The sequence below is a fragment of the Lagopus leucura genome, unplaced genomic scaffold (assembly GCF_019238085.1).
Source record: "Lagopus leucura isolate 7727_CA_CO unplaced genomic scaffold, USGS_WTPT01 Super-Scaffold_100058, whole genome shotgun sequence".
In the NCBI taxonomy this organism is placed as follows: domain Eukaryota; kingdom Metazoa; phylum Chordata; class Aves; order Galliformes; family Phasianidae; genus Lagopus; species Lagopus leucura.
This window is the reverse complement of record NW_024962304.1, coordinates 901253-922942: the sequence shown is the minus strand read 5'-3', so window position 1 is coordinate 922942 and position 21690 is coordinate 901253. Positions and strand designations below refer to the sequence as shown.

Below are 21690 nucleotides of genomic sequence, written 5' to 3'. Positions count from 1 at the left end.
TGCTCTTACTGATTCTGCAACTAGTACTTTTGCCTCTATCAGTTACAGGTAAGATTTTGTAAGCAGGCACATACGTTACTGCAAGACCTCTATCAGTAAAGCTACTAAAACTAAAATGAGGAACTTACAGTTAATTTACTCAAAGTTAATAGCACATAGCGTTTCTCATACAACCATATACTGACCATGCCAGTACTTCTATGCTGTGTAAGACATCGGATCACCCCCATATACCCTTGGTTTAAGAAACCATTACAGATATATCAGTGGGAAATTCCAACAGTTATACAGAAATGCCTTTGGAAACTGTAGCATATGAAGACTGACACGTGAATAACTGGGATAAAATTCAAATAATTTTTTCAGTGCCTTTAATGGTTTAACTTCCATAGCTACTCCATTTACCAAAACCTGTTTATGGAGCAACAAATATGACTGGAAAACACACAGATCTGTAATGCAACCAAACTCATTTTAGTAGCAAGTATGAAGGAAGACTTTCCTAAGAAAATAATTCCATGTGGATTTTCAATTATTTAGCTCAGTGAAGGAGAACAAAGAAATATTTTCACTGAGTGGAGAGGTCTAAACGCAGAACTTGATATTCTGTTCAGATAAAGGTGTTTAAGACTTCATTTAACCCATTCTCAGCCTACCTGGTGTGTTCAGCAGCCGGGACATCTTGCAAGAATATGAGATAAACTGCTCACAGTATTCAGCACTACTGGTAATGGCAGAAATCTGGTCCATCGTTGCACTGTAATTTAGCTGCAGCACAGATACTTTTTCTAGACTGTTGCCTCCAACAGATGTCTGCATTTGCAGATCATGATACACAGTTGTCCATACTTTATCCTCTGAAATTTAGAATGGAAAAAGAATAGACAAGAATTAGTAAAGGACATACAATGTAGCTGAATTAAAATTAGTCTTGGTCTTTGACAAAATATTAATATGTTCTGCCTCTAGAATTGTCACTCTAGAAGATCCAATCCTCAAGCTGACTGCATTACTTCTAGATGACTGTCTTGATCACTAACACAGTTTTGGCTATTTGCTCCTTACCCAAAATGTTTCTGGTTGACTATAGTTATATACAAGTCTCTTCCTCACTGATACGTGCATTTTGCATGAACTTGCAAGGAAGAGGAGTTAGGATAAGTGATCTATGATGATGAACAGTACCAAATTGCTGGTAATTCTCACATCTGTAACTCTTTTAAACTAGTGGTGCATGTTTAGCTTTCAGAATGAACAAAAAGATGAGTAGCCAGAAACTACTTATAAGTGTAAAACAATATTTATGACATAGGCAAGGTTGTGGGGAAAGAAATGTTATTTTTGCATAACAATAAGATGTTACGACTCCAAAGAGGTCCAAACAGGTGCCATGGAACTCAGACACAAGATGAATTCCTACTTGCAAATAGAAGAACTGCATTTTTGAGTAACATGAGGACATGTACTGGTACAAACCAGTTTCATGGTTTGAATGATAAATAGAGGGAAAGGTTGACTATGCAAAGTTATCCCAGCATACCACAGTAGGTAAAGACTAGCAAGAACTGGAGAATAGAATGGGGTTAACCATGCAGTAAACAGGAATGGAACATCTGCTAAGGGAATTAGAATTGTTGGGTAGACTGTGAACCCTGGAGTATTCAACTAATGAGGAAATGGGGGAGAATTCATGCCAGGGTGTAGGAAATATAAACTGTTGTGTCTTTCTGGTCTTGTGCACCTTGTTCTTAAGATGGCCTGCTCTTGAAAAAGCTTGAGAAACTGTGATTCATAGCAAATTCTGCTTGAGACTGGACTATTAAACACAAGCATTTCTGTCAAGGTGAAATTATTTGAAGATGCAATAAAAATTATTTCCATCTTCTCTACTTTTGGGTGCTTCATATTCATTAAGAATTTATGCCTGCAGGCCCTTTTGGATTAGTAACTACTGCTTGACAACTGCATTCAGTGTCTTTTCTTCCCACTTGTCAGCCTGGAGAAAGCTGTCTCTTTACTAGACATCATGATTTTTAACATCATCCTTTCATTTGCCACTTCAATTAGAATACTCCAATGTGCTGTACAATACGCTACACCACAAATCACACAAAAACTGTACAAGACAACCCATAAAAAAGTGAAATCTCCAATTTTATTTTTTGATAGGAACATACTTGGTGTTTCAATTTCTTTTGAATTGTGTGGTTTGGTACCACAACAGTCACTAGCTGTGTCATTAAACTAAACATTCTTTGCAACACTGTTGTAGACAGAAGATCTGAATTACACAGATGATGTGGAAAAAAAATTAGAGCACAAAATATCTTTTTCTCCCTTCTCCTTAGTATTTTTTAATAGATATTTCCCCATTTGTATGTGTATGTACAATATATATTTTTACACATAGACACACATATATAACTTTCAAAATACATGTAGTAGTTTGAAACTATTTCAGCTATAGAGTTAAAAGGAGTTAAAGTTGTTTTATAAAAATGAAAAATGATCATTCCATTGAGTATTTTGACAATCTCACTTGAGATTCTGAAGTATCCATTTTTGCATTAAAGTTACTGTTGATACAAATTCAATTTCTCTCATCTCACTAATATAGCAAATGGTTTTAAGATAAGAAAAATCCAACATTCAGAAGAAACAAATGAAAAAAAACGTTCAGTTCCCCCTGTCTCCTGCCATGAGCAACAGCGACAGAGGTGAATTTACAGCATAGTAGCCCTAAGAACTGTACTCAAGTCTCCAATCTGGAACCAGGGGAAAAATATCATATCTACTGTAAATTCCCATTATAATCACTACATGCTTGTTTTCTTTTGTAGACAAGCACCAAGAGTGATTCTAAGTGATAAATTGTAAGCACATATATAATCCTGAAATTTATTAGGAGTGTTTAAAGACAGTGTTCACATAAACTTTCTGTAACACTGTAAATTCACACTCTTCTGTAATCTGCATTAACTTGACTTGTTAGTCCTTGGAACAGAGAGCCATTCTGCACAACTCTTGCCTGTGCAGGAGATCTCCACAACAAGTACTTTCCCTCTCTATGTAAATAGAGATCAAGATGGATGTCTGCTGCAGCTTATTCATTACTGAATCATTTCTTCTTAAGAAGCATCTACCAGAGAAAACAAAAAGAAGAAAGAATCGCAAAAATTTTAACAGCAATAGTGAAAGCACAGTTAACCTGCCCTGTGAGGTAAACTAATTTAGAGAATTATGCATCAGTGTGCAGCACTGCACCCTAACGCTGGTTAGGATTTTTAGAATTGTTTCGTTTAAATTAATCAGCTCTGTGTTACTTTAGTTACATTGATTTCAGTGTTGAACAAAATGATAGAAGAAGAAATACCAGCAGAGGGTAAGTTGTTTACTTCCTAGTCCCACTGTCAGAAAAGAAAGTACAAGTAGTTAGAGACAACCAGCTCTGAATATTGTCACACTGAAAAGACACTATTTGAAGTGTTGTTTAAGGACAAAATCTTAAGGGGAAAGAAAACATAGGAAAATATTTCTTTATATCAGAAATGTCCACCTGAACCTAAGGAATCATTTGCAATGATTGTCCTATCGCTTTAAGCCCTTGAAAAAAGTCTCTTCCTGTTTTTCTTAAAAGTTACATGAAGTCCTCCCTGGAAACTTATCTTCTCCAAGTTAAAATGCCCAGTCCTTCAGCCTTTTTCATAGGAGACATGCTCCATCCCTCTGATTATTTCTGTGGTTCTCCTCTGTATCTGCTCCAACAGGTTCATATCCTTGTGCTGAAGTATTTGAAGATATACAGCTTTAGGAAAATGTCTGTATTAGAAAGGAGATAGGGCAAGTACCACTCAACTGGAGTCACTATGCTTGCAGCTATTTGGATAATGAAGTGAGATTAAAGCCACACCACAGAGGCATAATATCTTCAAGACCAGTATAAATAAATAACTGATAAATGTTTTGTTCTGCTCTCTTCAAATATCTGACAAGTGATTGCAGTGAGGGTAGGTCTCTTCTCACTATGACAGGTGACAGGACGAGGGGAAATGGCCTCAAGTTGTACCAGAGTGAGTTTAGATTGGATATCAGGAAACACTTCTTTCCAGAAAGGGTTGTTTAACACTGCAATGGGCTCCTCAGGGAGGTGGTTGAGTCACCATCCCTGGATGTGTTTAAAAACCATTTGGATGTGGTGCTCAGTGACATGACTTAGTGGAGGGTTGTTAGGTTTCCAACCTGAGCAATTCTATGATTCTATGATTCTACGTGAGAAACTTCAGGAAAATGAAATGATTACTTTTAATTTCTTATTTGTTTCTATTTTATTTTTCCCCTCAGTTTTGCAGAAGCTATTTATATATTCTACGGTGTGCTTACATTTAAAATATATAAGCAACAACACAGTACTGGATATGTACACTTTTTTTTGTGCCTGATGCCACAACCACAGTTTATCTTCACTTTAAAAAATTATTCTTGAAGAGTACTCAAAAGCCACAGCTAGTGCTTAACACAGAATTTATGGAATATTTTATATATACATATTTATAGTATATTTTAGATAGAAATCACTATAATATATCAGCAGTTCTTGGTGTTGTTCCTTCCAGTGCCTGTCTGATTAGTTACCAATACAGTTCAAAGTGCTAGTTGTGATTTTAAAAGCTCTAAGAGGGTCAGGATCTACTTATCTGAAAGACTGCCTTTACACATCTGTCTCAGTACAAATTGTCTGACCTATTTCTCCAGACACAGAACAATTTATGCCAGTCTCAGAGCTTAGGTCAGATTCCTTTCTTACATACACATTTATTATTCGAACATATGAATTAATGGTAATATGAAACAATGGTAATATCTGGTCTCCAACAGGCACTTGCTCTGGAGTCTTTTGTACGTGCCTTGCATCCCTCTTCAAGTATCTCCCCCTGCCGGTGACAATCTCTCTCCCCTGGTCAAACTGGATTAAGAATAAAACACCCACAAACCCAAAGTGATACAGGTTTCTGAAAAGAGATGCATATGAGATGTGACCCCTAGAAAGGCAAAGTTACTGTTTCAACCTCTAATAGCACCTTCATATTCAAGCTGCATATATTGAAGTCCAAGTCTCACAGGTATGACAGATTTCCAATGCAAATAGATTAAAATTCAAGCTTATTGTGCTGACATTTGGGGAAAGTCAGGGGACAGATCTGTTTTATCAGCAGCCCTAAATTTGAAATCAGTGGAAGTGCTGAGATGATTGCCATGCATTAACAGAACAAATAAATAATATACTCCCAGAGCAAAAAAATTACCCCATTTTCATTTTTCATTATCACAACTTTCTGCCTCAGCATGTCAACTGAGATGTCAACTGAGCTCAAATGAGAATGCCCAAATGAGAAATTGTCCACACAAAACCAGTATTGAAAGCAGAAAAAAAAACAAAAAAAAACAACAACAACAAAAAAAACGAAAACACACACCAAACTAACAAAAACAATCAAAAACAAACTGACAAACAAAACAAAATCCAAGACTCACACAACAAAACAGAAACTTAAATGATTTGGTGATGTTTTATACTACAGTCTCGGAAATGACGCAAGATAAATCATTCTAACACAAGGTAAATACATGAAAAAGAGACATACAAGAAAACTCATATTTTGTTTCTCCTGTAGGTGTAGAAAGTCATTAATAGAAAAAGAAAAGTAATGTGAAAAAGTATGACAGAAAAAAAAAGTAATATGACATTCTGAGAAAGTTAACTTTGGATGAACCACAGATATTACTGAACTGGTTTTCAACAAACATAGCATCATAGGATCGTAGAATCATATAATATACCAAGCTGGAAGAGATCTACAAGAATTACTGAGTCCAAACCCTTGCTTCACACAGGACCACACAAGATAAAACTCTGTGTCTCACAGCATTATCCAAATTCTTCTTGAACTCCAGCAGGTTTGGTGCAATGATTGCTGCCCCAGGCAGCCTGTTCTAGTGCTGGACCATACTCCTGGTAGGGAACCTTTTCCTAACACCCAGTCTGACCCTCCCTTGATGCAGCTCCGTGTCATTCTCTCGTGCCATCACAGAGAAGAGCTCAGTTCCTGCTCCTCTGCTTCCCTCGTGAGAAAGCTGTAAGCTGCCATGAGGCTATCAGTCTCCTCTTCTCTAGAATGAACAAACCAAGATATTTACATTGTGTTCTAAATCTTTCACCATCTTCATAGTTCTCCTTTAGGTGTTCTGTAACAGTTTTAGGTGTGTATATCAAGTTGTCCAAACCTGCATGCAGTGCTTGAGGTAAGACTGCACCCATGCAGAGCATAGTGGAAAAATCCGTTCCCTCAGTTGGCTGGTAGTGATGGGCCTGATGCAACATGGAGTATGATTGGCCCTTTTGGCTGCCATGGTCCATTGCTGATTCATCTTCAACTTCCATCAACCAGGACCCCATGTAGTTTCCATGGAGCTCATCCCTCCACCTGTACATATACTTAGAGTTCCCTCATCCCATGTGAAGAATTCTGCACTTGCTCTTTTCAAACTTCATGTACTTTGGAATTGTTCAGCTCTCCAATTTGACAAGACATCTCTGCAAAGCCTCTCCAGCCTGGTGGGGGTCAGCAGTTCCTCTCAATTCACTGTCATCCATAAACTTACTAAGTGTACCTTCAAGTCCTCTATCCAAGTCATTACAGAAAACATTAAAAAGGCTGTTGCTAAAATTTCCCTGTGGAAACCCATTAATGACTGGCTGCCATCCTGGTGGAACTCCATTAACTGTACTGCCTTTATAGGCTGACCTTTACAGTCAGCCAACAGTTCACCCACCATATTATGTATTTATCTAGCCACATGCTGGACATTTTTATCCAGTAGGGTACTGTGAGAAACAGTATCAAAAACTTTGCTAAAATAAAATGTAAAAAAAATACAAAAACATACAGTTTACAAAAACAGTAGCATTGATAAATGGTTACATATATCTACGCATATTTTAAATGGTGCAGCACTGAAGATATTACAATTAATAGCTTTGGTTCAAAAAGCTTATGAAATGAGGAAGTTACTGCCTTTATCAGACTATAATGCATGATGTCTACATTTTTGATGACCCTAACCTCTCCCACAAAAATTTCTTAGCAATTATTTTTCTTTTGACTAGTAGCAAGAATCATGAAAAATCCTGCTTTTCTTGATGCTAATAAATAAATAAATAAGTAAATAAATGTGAATTAACAAGTACAGCACAGTTACCTGTCATGTTGCAGTAAACTTTCAAAGGTCCCAGTGCTCCACTTCCGTCTGGATCTATCCAGTAGTAATTTGAAGTTTTGCCCAAGTGTTTGTATGCTTCACAAGAGAGCTCATAAATAGCTGGAATAAAATAAAATACAGCAGTAAGGATCTTCATATCCTGGAGAGAAAAAAAAAAAAGTCTACAAGGACAATAACTTGTCTTTATTTATATTTCAAGAGCCATGCCTTTGTCATTGAAATATGGTTGACTTGCACAGAAAACAAAGTATCTTTCTAGTAAATACAGAAGTGGTTAAACTCCTGATCCATACAATTTTCTTTTCTTTTATTTTCACATGAGACAAAGGCAGAATAGGAAGAGAATTCCAATAATTTGGAGAAAAGGGAAAACCAAACATTTTCATAAGTAAATTTTCCATTTAGTTTTGTTTCTAGAGATATATGAGTGTTAATTTATTTTTTTCTTGAAGTGACTTTCAGATTTTTTCAGAATAAATTCAAGTCTTGACATTGTGAACTTTGTCAATACAAGTAATACCTGCCCCTATATAGTTCTGCAACTATGTTAATATATATCTACATATATATGCTCTGTTCCAGGAATGTCTAAAATGCCTCTGTATTTCCTGAAGAAATTTAACTGACATAGCATGTTTTTTTTTGTACTTGTTTTACCTTGAACTCTGTCTACTGCTTTTTAATTCAAATCATAAACCTTCTTGTCAGATTATGCCATGTGAACAGCTCAGGCATAATATTATAATGAGTACTGTTGATAGGCTTTTTTTAATACTGCCCACATTTTCTTTGGAATTTAGGATTGTTTTGATGTGAATGATAATTGAACACAAATCATTTTATGTGCAGAAAATGTTACATATATTATGGTATACAATTCTTCTTTTATGCAACATTACTTTTTATTTATTTGTTTGTTTGTAATTCTTCTACCACGTCTAAGGTTGGACAACTTTTTTATTTGTTTGTTTGTTTGAAATCAATCAATTAGCTCTTAAAATAAAGGAAATGTTTGCTTAACCTGATTTTATATTCACTCTAAAATTTCATCAAATTTTTTAGCAATTCTTGCAACTGATCTGCTACTAAGACTGATTTTATTTCAGATGTCCATAAGGGTGAGATGTTTTGTTGGTCTCAGATGCAGGAGGGAAAGCAGAGCTGAAAAAAAATCCTCAAATTTTAATGTGACTTGAATGCAAAGGGTTGTTATATATGAATGAAGAGAATCTTTGTTATTGCTAATAAATAAATGAATAAATAAATCTGTAAGATGTTACTTGTTCATTACAGGGTCTAAAGTCAATTTAGTAGAAGTAGACACTCATTAAATTATGAACTATTCCAAGCCATCTCCCATTTCCATTTTTTTTCCCCAACAGAAATATATGTCTAGCTCTCTACATATTACCTGAGTGTAAACACAAAACAGCAACATTTTTAATAATTGTGACACTGCGTAACAAATTTTAACGGATGGTATATGGAGACACTTGATCAAAGTAAAAGACATTCATGTTGAATTCAGATGGCTAATTGTAGCCAGTAATGTAACAGCAAATAATTGGAAAGCTCGGGTAGACTAGGCAGCTTTGCAGGGGAATGGAGTAAGACACGATAATAAGATGCCAAAGGAGAAGATGATGCAGAAGAAAAGGTGACACAGGAACACATTGTGATTCAATGTTTCCTTCAAATGAGCTTTTGAAATGCTGCAAAAAAAAAAATAATGAAATGAAATGAAATATGTAATAGGTAAAAATAGAAGATCTATCAAACCAAAGAATACCTATAGTGTTTAAAAAGATAAAGATTTGACAAGTCATAAATTTAGCAGTCATTCAAGTTCATTAAGTCCTGTAAGAAAATGCAAGTAGAATATAGCAAGGAAAAGATCTTGACAGAATAATAATAAATAAATAAATAAATGAAAACCAAAACCAACAAACGAAAACTTAAATCAGACAATTGGTAAAGGTTACTGTAAGGAACCAAACCAATCAATACATCTAGTAAAGGACAAGTCAGCAAAACGCAAGACTTCGGTGAGGGGAGATCTTATTGCTCTCTTCAAATATCTGACAGGTGATTGCAGTGACAGCGGGGATGATCTTGCTGGTGACAGGATGAAGAGAAATGTCCTCAAGTTGCGCCAGGGAAGGCTTGCGTTGGATATCAGGAAAAACTTCTTTACAGAAAGGGTTGTTAAGCACTGGAATAGACTTCTCGGGGAGGTGGTTGGGTCACCATCCCTGGGCGTGTTTAAAAACCATTTGGATGTGGTGCTCAGGGACATGATTTAGCGGAGGGTTGTTATGGTAGAATGGTCAGGTTGCAGTTGGACTTGATGATCTTTGAGGTCTTTTCCAACCTGAGTAATTCTGTGATTCTATGATTCTACAGAGTATAGGTGTAAGTGAGGAAAAATGGCTAGAGAAGAAAGAACAAGGAGAGGGACAGGTCTTACACTCGTGATTTGTTTTGAAAGATAGGAAAAAAAGAACCAAAAAACTGAAACACATGGGGGAAACAGATTTCTGTTCTTCAAGCCAGTAAAACTAACATGCAGAAAATAATGCATTTGCTTTCTTGGTAGTTGGTCAAAAACCACAATGCACTTTTAAGGATATTCAGAATAAATCAAAACAGCAAAATATTTCAAGCTAAAGGTAAAACTCACTACAGCTGCCTTGATGGCCAGATACGCAATTTCTAGCACAATGCATTCAAGTATTAAAAGAAAAAAAAATCAGTTATGTTCTTAATGGAAAGAATAGGAGGAGAAAAACCTCAACAGAAAAACCTCAACAGATTACTTTCTCACTCATCTTGACATTCTCTCACGTCACATCAAAAACTTTAAGCAGTAAGAAACAGAGCAGACACAGCAGAACAGAACAGTGATCTGTAAAGCTCAGGGGAGCTACAATGATCATGGGAAAAGTACAGAAGAATGAAAAAACAGAAAGAGTAGCAAAAAAATGGTATAGTCTTTTAAAAGTTTAATCACCTGAATAATACAGATCAAACTGAGATGACCAAATCCACATCATGCTAAAATCTGAAAGTTGCTGAGTTCTAAAACAAAGTATAAAGAAGTACCAAAAGAAGAAAAAAGAAAAATGTCATTTGAAGTTTTAGTACAAAACACAAACTTCTTTAACAGTAGCAGCATTGGCAGAAAATCTAGTAATCTAAACATCTGATAAAGTAACTATTAATATATTTTGAAGTTCACCATTTACTATGCCATGACAGTGGGCTTGAGCATGACTTGATGGGAGAAGTCTCTCTTAACAAAAACTAGATGAGGGAAGCAGAGTAAGGGAGAAAAAGTTAGGAGTAATACAAAAGTTAAACACTTTCCAACCATGTAGAATTCTACAGCATATTCTTTGATGAATTTCCTCATGAGTTCTATTTCTCCTCAGAAGAACTGCTTAACTGAACAGCTAAGGGGAGGTATTTCTTTCCTAGCGTTAGAATTTTACCAGTTGTAGAAAAATATATGGTTCAGAAACAGAGTTTACAGAATATTCTTTCCAGCTCCAGATCGTTAGCCAAAAGATGGAAAAAGACAACTGCCCTTAGGTTGTTGTTGTTTTTCCTCATGGAGGCAAACAAATGTTCTTAATCCAGTTTTACTTTCTGACTGATACAAAGATTAAGTTATCCCAAATACACACAGCTGTTGGCTATCTCTAAAAAAGCAGAGTAACTGAAAGATGAAAAGGGCTTAGCAACACCAGGTTGCTGTAACTCTAAGTACATGCTTTTACCATAGAGTTCCATTAGCAATTCAATGAAATAAAGTTTCTTCACTGTATAAAGGCAATTTCCCTTTTAAGGCTATGAAATAGCCTACTTTAATATGCGTAAAACTAATAAATGTGAGACCTATCTTGACAGTATGGCAAAATGAAGATGTTACTACATGGTGTCTTTCTTTTTTTTTCTTTTTTTCTTTTTTTCTGTCAGTGAATATGCTTGCTGCAAGGGATAAACTCCTCTGAGTTGTTGCTAATGAAGGAAGATAAGTGTAGGTTCACCGGAATCAATAAAATTAAAAGATCATAAAACTGACAGAAGTAGAGGTGCATCAGATCCACGAAGCCCAGCTATACCTCTCCATCACTCTCAACTTCCTAGGAAAATTCTGAAAAATAAATGCTCTACAAGGTGCTGGAGTTCATATCAAGTGGGTTTCAGCTCATAAACCCCTTTAAGGGGGCTATAAGCATAAACAGAAAGATGAGAAAGAGGAACACAACAAATTTACTTCATAAATACATGGGTTGCTCCAAGCATATCTGCTGGAATATCAACACAGGAGCGTATGAGCTCTCTAAGAGATTCATGGAATGCATTGATGATGACAACTTTCTTCCTCAAGTAACAAAGAAGCCAAGAAGGAAAGGTTCTGTGCTACACTTCGTTCTCGCCTATAAAGTCTTGTCTGCAGTTATCACAAAACAGTGGAATTCAAGATCTTTAGGGCAGTGAGGTGAGTGCATGGCAAGCCTACCACCCTGGACTTCAGGAGAGCACTTTGGCCTCATAAGTGGTCTGCTTCATATTGTAAAACAAGATAGAGCCCTGGGGGGAAGAAAGGTTTGAGGAAGTTGGTTGGTATTAAAAGATTACATCCTCTAATCTCAGGAGCAATTAATCCCAACCAAGAGGAGGTCAGGTAAAAGCACCAGGAGGCCTGTATGGATGAACAAAAAGTTCCTGGACAGAACCAAACACAAGAAGAAAACATACTGAGGGTGGAAGAGAGGACATATAGGATGGGAGGAATACACAGAAACTGTCCAAGAAGCCTGGGACCAAGTTAGGAAAACAAAAGCCCAGACAGAAATGAATCTGTCCACGGACATTCAAGGGAACAAGAAAATCTTCTACAGATACATCAGTGACAAAAAGAAAGACTAGGGAAAATGTGGTCCCTCTCCTGAAGGAAATGGGAGAATCAGGCAGAAACTACTTGAGCAAACTGGGCATTCCTAACTCCATGAACCCTGATGAAATGCAATCATAAGTGTTAAGGGATCTGGCAGACGTGATTGTAATCTACTGTAGATTACAATTTTCTGCCAATTTTTTTATTGCAGAGATTGTACTCTATACAGTCTTTACTGAATTCTGGCAAGTGAGGGAAGCGTCCAAAGACTGGGGAAAAGCAAACATCACTCTCATCTTCAAGAAGGATAAGAAGGAGGAATCAGAGAACCACAAGCCAGTCAGTCTTGATCCTTGGGAAGGTGATGTAGCAGCTAATACTGGGAAAAAAAAAACCACCTGGTACATGAAGTAAATAGCTAGCAGTATTTAGAGTTAGCAGCTAACTCCCCACAACCTTACGACCTTCCTTGTGATATCATATATTATGGAATAATCCCTAGCCCAAATCAGGCTTGCTGTTCTGTCTCTACTTCATTCCCTGCTGCTCTGTCGTCATGGTAGTGGCTCTTCAACTCCCAGTCCCAGGTGTGCTCCCATCACTCAGCCAAAACAACAACCAAAACAGTGGTGTGCTAGTAACACTGTCTTGGCTGAAATCAGGACAACTCAGAAGGATTATGGAGAAGGGATTCCATAAAGCCTCACACAAACAAAGGCAACATAATATTTAAATGTTAAAAAGTGTAATCTTACAGATTGAATAGGCTGGGAACACAATTCTAACTCCATTCAGATATAAAGTGCATATCATTAATTCAAATTATCAAGGTTGTAATTAAGACAAATTGATAACCTATTTGAAAAATATATTGTGTCTTTTTTCCCCTGCTTATTAATGGTTGAGAATTAAATTTCAAACATCAGAAGCGTCATTATACTATTACTACTGGTAGCATAATCCTACCACACATTTTTTTTCCTTCTATGTGTTTTAAATCATTGCCATTAATTAATCACGTTAAATGTCCCCATCGTATCTCCAATAGATTGATACAACACAAATCATAGATCTTCCCAAAATATCTTAGCATAGGTTTTACACTGTAAATCAAAACTTGGATGTAACAACAATTTTTAAAAACTTCTAAGGAACTCTTTGAACATGTAAATGGTGAAAGCAATCTGCAGAAAGAGCAGTAAGAGTCGTTAACAGAGATGCACAAGTCACAGACATATACTCATCTGTTTAGAAATCTCTAAGGTACAATACCTGCAACCCCCGTCAGTCCCAGATGGAGCTTTTTTCATACATGGACATCCTAAAGAGTTTGAACTTGAATTGTAGATTAATCAGGCTCACTCGTAATCTTACAATTATCTAAGTAACAAGAACAGAGAACTAAAAAAAGAGGGAAGCAAAAGACTTTAATTTGCTATTTCAAGATTGATTTTGTTGTTTTTAATAAAAATCTGCTGTACATTATGAAACTAACAAGGCTCAGTAATGATGAGACTAATTCTTGTTTTACTGGCTGCAGTAAAAACAACACAGATATTAAAAAGAGTTCTCAGGAAATAACAGAAATAGAGCTGAATGTGAGGTTTTGTGGTGGGCTGCAGTGTTTCATTTTTCACCAGATTATTTGTTCCAACGCTAGTTGCATCTGGTAGAGAACAAAAGCTATTTCCCATCCCAAACTGACTCTTCAGCAAGCTATGCAAAACACATGAAGAATTTTGGTCTTCACTCTAAACAGATTATAAACTTCTTCTCACAAGTGAAGTCAGCTGTTAAAATGGCTGGTTTTAAATAAACTGTAGAGAAGTTGGAAACTGCATTCTTATGGAGGGTCATCTGTACTTGAGCCGTGTGTCTTCAGACCAATAATGAGATGAAACTGAAGTGTTGCTCACCCTACTGATGGCAACAGAATCCTCCTAGAACTTAATGATAAGATCTTGTGTTCTGTAATGATGTCTGAAGATCTATTCTGTGGTCTCATGTGATAGCTAGATCAGTAGATTTAAATTGTTCAGAAAAAGCTGTGCAAACGAGATCCAGCGCTTGTTTCATACTCAGAATTAAAAGTGGCAAGTGGTATAGACGCAGAGAAAACCGAGTAGGAAGCAACACCATTTATCTTTACATTTTTAGAAGAACGTAATGTCTGTCTGGTACAGCATAACTTACTGAAGTATGCAGAAACACTGTGCTTTAAAGCTAGAATCTCTGCACTTTTTAAAAGCTGTATATGTACTATCTTGCTTCTTCCACTTAACTGGAATCCGTACATGATGCTGAGCTAAAACTAAAAAAAAGCCCAACACAACAAAACAAACAAACAAACAAACAAAAACAACAAAACAAAATAAAGAGAAAAAAAAAGGAGAGAAAAATCCACCTCTTCTTCCTTCTTGAAAATTCTTCACATCCTTTGGACACTTGCACAAGTATTATGGCTTTTTAGAAAGCAATACAAGCAGGGTTGTTAAGGGGCCAGGCCACTGAAGGGCACGGTCCCCAGGATTTTAGGGGCAGTGTTGGTAGTCCAAGGGAAATCCATTCATGTGAGGAAATGAGTAAGGCCCAGGAAGCCCAAGCACAACAGGAGGGCTGGGCACAAACCTAACCAGGAGAGCTCAGGGTAGACTGGTGGATCCTAGCACCAGCCACAATTTGACCACCCAGGCCTATGAGCAGATGGGGTACGTAGCAGATGGACTCAGCAAGGATATCAGGCAACTTTCAGGATACATGGCTTCCTCTGTACATAACTACTTCTTTAATTACCAGACATCAAAGATGTTTACCAGAGAGTCGCTCGTAGGCTTATTAAAAATCCAGACTGAAAGTGCTATTTTTTTTTTGTTACCACTGCATTTGGGAAAAAAAATAAATTAGAAACTGCGTTTGATTCCTTAATCTCATAGGAGAAGACTAAATGAAAGTTCTAGTAAAGAACACATGCATGATAATGCATACCTGAAGCATGTTACTTGCGAACAAAGGATGTGAAAGAAAATTAATCAGTGGAAGACTTGTTTGAGAGACTGAGTAAAAACAAACATGAGGAAAGTAAGAGGCATTAGCTCCTTTCTTCAGTCACTCTCTCATCTAGCAGTCACATGCTAGCAAAGAGACTCAGAATATCTTAGATGAATATCTTAGATAATGCAGCTTTCTGTTTCCAGTTTGTCAGAATGTCCCTAATGACTTTCCTGAGAAACTTAACTATTTTTGATGTACAGTTCAATCTTCCCTTCAGTATCTTTTTCAGGGAGATAGTTAAAAAAAAAAAAAATTATAAAGAAAAAAAACAAGAAAAAAAAAAAGATTTATTCTTCCAGTTGTTATGGGAGTTTTTAAGGATCAGGATAGGAACACCATTTTAATCTACTAGGCCCATGAAAAATAGATAATTTCAGTTTTGGCCTCTTGTATATGTTTTTGTTTGATTCTTCTTTCTTAAGGCAGAGCTATATGAACGTACAGTTAGATTTCACAGTGCAGGCCCTGGGAACTCAATTCTGGTTTTAATGCTGAAGGCAGCATATTATCCTTGAAATACATAACTAGTTTCTATTAACACAAAATTCTTATTGACATCAAACCAAAGTCTCTTTCTGAGCACAGATGAGAAAGCTCTAGCATACCGCTGATAGATGTTATAAACTATCAAATTATAATGTAACATTCAGATGACAGTTAAATATTAAAGTGTAATAAACTGAGGAAAATACTCCAGTGTCTTTAAGTTTTTTTAAGCAGAGTCAATTCTGATATATTAGACATTTTTGAAAAACTTACTAGGGAAAAGTACAAACTGCTTTCATCTTGGAAGGTGTTAGCAGCTTTACTCTTTTCCTCAGTTTTGTCAAAAATGATGATTAAAAAATTGGATTAGTGGGCTATTCTACTGCTTCCTGGAGGCACTCTGTACATTCTGCCTGTACATTCTCTTACGCTAATTAGAGCACCTATGTGTTCATCATTATACAACCTAACACATGAGAACCTAACTAACACTACTATTAGTGGACGGTCTCATCTATTTCACTCAGACCAAGGTAAACAAGTAAAACAATCTGCAGTATTATCATCATTTGCAGCAGTTGCATTTTTGAAAGTTTGTTTTCAATTGTTTCTGCAGATTCCCCTCTTCTTTCTATTAAACTGCAAGATAAAAACGTTTCCACAGCCAGTGAATTATTAGGAATTGTATTGATCTCATAATGCATTAATACATCTGTGGATCTGTAAGCCACTGCCTTTTCTAGATTTTTTTAATAATTCTGTTTGAGTTACAAAAAAGTAACTATGTTGTTTTCAGAACTCCCCCAGTCTTTTCCACTAATGAAGTGGAAAGCCATACCCAACCTGTTTCTTATGATCAGATATTTGTAAATTTGTAAAATTTTAAACAAAGTTGAAAGCATATTTTGATAATTATTCTTTTGCTATGAAACTACAGCAGTGACAAGACAAATACTGTAACACTATCTTTTCTCATTTAGACTCTGAATGTAGAAAATAAAATGTTTCAGATGTTCAGCTGTATATTCTGATGCAATTCCTAAATGTGTCTTCTGCAGACAAGAGTATTTAAGGCTGTGGATGTAGTCCAGGATCTCTGGGCCCAGAGAATAGCAGTGAACAGAGTTAAATCCAGCTAGCAACCAGTTGCTAGTGGTACACCTCAGGGATCAGTACTGGGACCAGCCCTTTTTAAGATCTTTATTGACGATCTGGGTGAAGAGATTGAGTGAACTCTCAGTAAGCTGAAAGGACACCATGTTGGGAGGAAGTGTTTATCTAGCTGAGGGTAGGAGGACCCTACAGAGGGCTCAGGATGGACTGAATTGCTGGGCTGAGCTCAATTGCATGTGCTTTAACAAGAGTAAGTGCTGGGTTCTGCACTTGTGTCACAGCAACCTCATGCATTGCTGTTTAGGGCAGAGTGGCTGGATGACTGTGTAGAGAAAAAGGAGTGTTAGTTGACAGCTGGCTGAACATGAGCCAAGGAGGCCAAGAAGGCCAATGGCATCCTGGCTTGTATCAGAAATAGTGTAATCAGCAGGACTATAGGGTGATTGTCCCTCTGAACTCAGTCCATGTGAGGCCGCACCTCGAGTACTGTGTTCACTTTTGGGCTCCTTACTACAAGAAAGTTATTAAGGCCCTGGAGTATGTACAAAGAAGGACAAAGTGAAGTATTAGGAAGAGATCTTATGAAGAGCAGCAAAGGGAGCTGGGATTGTTTATTCTGGAGAAGAGTAGGCTCAGAAGTGACCTTAATACTCTCTACAAAACCTGAAAGAGATTGTGGTGAGGGAGGGGCCAGACAAGGTAACTAGCAATAGGACAAGAGGGAATGGCCTCAAGTTATGCTAGAGGAGATTCAAGTTGGATATTTGGAAAATTTAATTCTCTGAAAGATTGGTGAGTTATTGGAAAAGGCTGCCCAGGGAGGTGATGTAGACTGTCTCTGGTGGTTTTCAAGAAAAGGATAAATGTGAAACTGAGAGACAAGGTCTAGGTGGGTAAAATGTTGATAGATTGACAGTTGGACTAGTAGTCCTTTCCAACCTTGATTATTCTATATAATCTATATATGATTCTAAATTTGTATTTCTCCTGTAAAATGGAATTTATTCTCTCCTGTTGAATAATTAAAGATTTATAAGCAAACCACTTCCTTTCCAATATTCTAGAAGGAAAGGAGGTGGAACACTGATAAAAATAAAGACAATGTTTATTTGAAGGTGTCTGCACCTTTCTTTGTTTTTGGCTCAAAGTTTGCTTTCCGAGGCATTTCTTCTGATAAGACTCTGACTTATCTAGGAGATGAGAGTTGGGTGTTGCCATGTGGCAGTCACCATCACTGTGTGGACAATTTTACATGTGAAAGCATTCTTCTTTGAAACTGTTTGCCTCCAGAAGAGAGTGCTCAAGAATGCTTCCGGTGGAAGATCTGGCCTATGATCAAATAACTCCAGCTTGGTATGGGAAAATCGGGGAATGATGTCATTGTGTCCTATGAAAAACAGGATGCAGATTGGCACCTCCCTACTCCCTCTGCTGGCAAGGCTCAGAAGATGGGAACAAAGGAGTTTCTGCTGAGATCCCAAAGCCAGAAACTGCCACTTCAAAGAAAGCTGACTCAACAACTTTGGATTTGAGCTGTCCCTCCAAAGAGAGCTGACTCAGACACTTTGGAAGTTTGCACTGCCATTGGAAACTTAGTCACAGTCATCGTCGTCATCAACCAAGCAACAGTGCACAGCAGCCAACTACTGAAGTTCAACAACTGAACTGCAAACCAGTTGACCCATGGTGGTAACAATCTTCCTCTTGGTTCCTACAAAGCTTTCATTTCCTATCTTTTCTATCTCCCGTCTTCCCTTCCCCATCTCCCAAAACGACAAGAACTTGTAATAAACTGGTTGGGCTAACATTTGATCCATTGTGTCTTAATTTCACAGTCAGGTATACTTATATTACAAGAACTTCCTCTCCCTCCTATAAATTGGAGCAAGACAGAAGGCTGAATTTTAAACACACACAGCTTGTCCATCATGAGTACATAAAAATATAATTAAGATTAACCTTACAGCAAATTGGACTTTTTACTCTTGGAAATAATTAGAAGACCACCAATATAGTTGTTATTATTAAATGTTTGCCTAGAACCTGAGAAAGTTAGCACAGGGGGTGGTATGTAGATTCATAACAGTCAGTGTAAACTATCATTTATCAGTGTAAACTAACTTTTATTGAGTTTCTTTCACATGTAGATGCAAGAGAAAGTATGCATTAAGGTATATATTAAAAATTTAAGATGCTTGAATAATTACCACCTAAACCTGCATAGAAATTGTAAAATTTATGTTGTTTTGTTTTAAGGAAGTTGTAAATAACAGGAAGACTCTTACAGCCTAAACCCAGACGTATTGCTTGCACAAGATGCAGCAGTGCAGTCTTATCTGAAGAACATCAAGAAAATGGGGAGAAATAACAAGGAAAATGAGCTGCAGTTCTTAATGGCTCCAGGAAACATTTTCCAATATATACCAGAGAAATGTTTGTCTAAGAACTCTTCGTGTTAGGGCACCCTTGGGTAGGCTGTAAAGGTTAGGCAGATATTAAAATGTAATTGATACAATAAAGCTTAAACAGATTATGCCTACTCTTAATTATAACCTTAATTAATTTTAAAAATAATTATGTAACAGTTTCATTTCTGTAAGTCATGATTTTTAAATAAATGTATTAATTTAACTTTGAGTCTTGACTAATGATAAAGATGATGCTATAGCCTGATATTTGCCAGGCCACAGTGTTCCTTAGGGCACTGTGTGTTAGCCAGAGCAATCTGGCAGATTTCCATGGTGTTTACTATGCAATGAGAGATACAACTTGAACTTAAGGGACCCAGAAATAACTGTAAAAACACTAAATTCTTATGGATTAGAAATTACTGCAAACGGTAGCTTAAGCCTCTGACAAATAATGAGAGGGTGGACACAGAGCTTGAGATCTTAGCATGTCTTTGTAAAAGGAAGAGATTTTGTAGCACGACGGCTCTTCTTCATCACTGAAAAAATGCACAGCTAATGGTGGTGTCTACTTCAAAAAAGTGTTCTGTAGCTAAGAATTTCCTCTACCAGATAGTATTATTACACTCTGTGTATCTTTTGCATTTTCCAAGGAAATAAATAAGAGGTGCTACTTTTGGATCAGCCTATGTAGATTATGTAAATACGCATCAAAAAAAGCCATTTTGATTCACGAGGTTTTCAAGCAAACATTTTTCTGTTTCACTTCAGGGAGTTTATTTTTGAATTTCAACTTCAAAGAAACCTAAAAAACTAATCTGAAATTCAGTCAAGGCTTGCCTTGTTTCGGTTTCAAAAACTCAGGATAATGTTAAATTCCCTGACCAAAGCAAAAGCAATTCACTGACAAAAGCCTTCAATACCACAGAATTACACTGTTCCTTTAAGTTCAGCAAAACTCAAGGTCTAGAAAATCATAAGGTACAGAATTAAAATATCCACTAATATAATCTTGAATCCAACATCTTTGATACCCTGTTATATACACAGCACAAACACTGGAGTCACTGAGAAAATAAATCTTCTTCTGCCGAGTATAAATATAAGATTATGCTATTAAACAAATGGTTTTAAGTAAAACAGTACTGAACTGACACTGGTTGTGCTACATCTACTTGAACAATTTCCTACTTCATAGAGTCATGACATCTGCTAGATTTTGCAGCTTTTTCACCGAACTTGTAATCCTGTTCAAAATTATTTTCAGTTATTTTTATACTCTACAACAGTTGTCATTCCAACTTCCTTTCTCCTCCAGCATCTCTTCTATACTGTTTGACTTGTATTATCACAAACATCAGAAATCTCACAAGAAAATGAAAGGTAACACCATACGGATTCAGGTACAGATACACACTGTGCAAGTAGGAAAGGACATACTGAGTCAGTATCACTGTAGCAGAGATGAGGCCCCAAATCTCAGGATAAGCTAACTACAACCTTTAGCAAACTTCAACTAATCCCCTTATTATTTGCAGTTCTGTTCTACTTAAAACACAGATGGAATATGCTCTTTTATTTACTGATAACTATTGTTTGCTCTGTAAGGGCAGAGTAAAGGTTCTGTAGGTCTATACTTAAACATTACATTTTTTGTTTTTCACTGATTCTGATGCCCTTGAATTGAAACTCCAAAAAGTCACAAGACTTCACATACTCTGATAGGAGCTCCACTGAAAAACTCACTGCTCACTCCATTTTGATAGGAAAGAAGACTTCTGAAACTATAGCAGTACAAGTTAAAAACTAAAATGAGGTTCTTGGAATATCAACAAAACAAAAACTTATCCATCGAAGTTAGAAACTTGAGCTGAATTAAAAATTAAATGTTGACAAATGCATCTCTGAATGACAATGATAATCTATGCTTTATCCATCCCATAATTAAATACAGGACAAAGGGCTTCAAATTCCCCTTCTGTTATTGTAGTCCAACAGTGCCCTTTACTTGCATTATTACAGTTTATCCATAAAATGCAGGTGAAAATCCTATTAAGCTCCTTTAGTTCTTTTTTAATGACTGTGACTTTAGAAGTTACATCATCCATTCCTTTTTTCCTTTGTGATTCAAAAAGGAAAGTTAGACCTGTTAGGTTACATGTTAAGAAGTCATCTATCCTCCCAAAAAGGAACAAAACAAGTCATTAGCAGGAAGGAGAGGACAAATGATAGCCTGCAAGGCTGTCCAAGGTCCAGGCACCAGCAACCGAGATGACAAGGATCTAAGGCCAGATACAGAGTGGACTGCCTAAGCCCAATCACTGGAGAAATCCACCATCTGTGTGTAAATTGTTCCAATCTTCCTCACACATTTTCCCCAGTGAATCTCCATCCTACACAGGTACTGCTGCCGTACAAAAATGAGTGCTGTATGAGTTGTGCAGCTTGTGG

At 36.7% G+C, this 21690-nt stretch overlaps 1 protein-coding gene across 1 annotated transcript in view; it reads right to left on the bottom strand.

The window, feature by feature from the left end:
- Nucleotides 1-21690, bottom strand: part of CNTNAP2 (contactin associated protein 2) — a 663767-nt gene that overhangs the window by 198309 nt on the left and 443768 nt on the right. The window contains exons 12-13 of the mRNA XM_042886519.1: nt 7258-7377; nt 657-857 (exon numbers count right to left, since the gene is read on the bottom strand). Of these exons, the coding sequence (XP_042742453.1) occupies nt 657-857; nt 7258-7377 (321 nt within the window). The remainder of the gene's footprint in view (nt 1-656; nt 858-7257; nt 7378-21690) is intronic.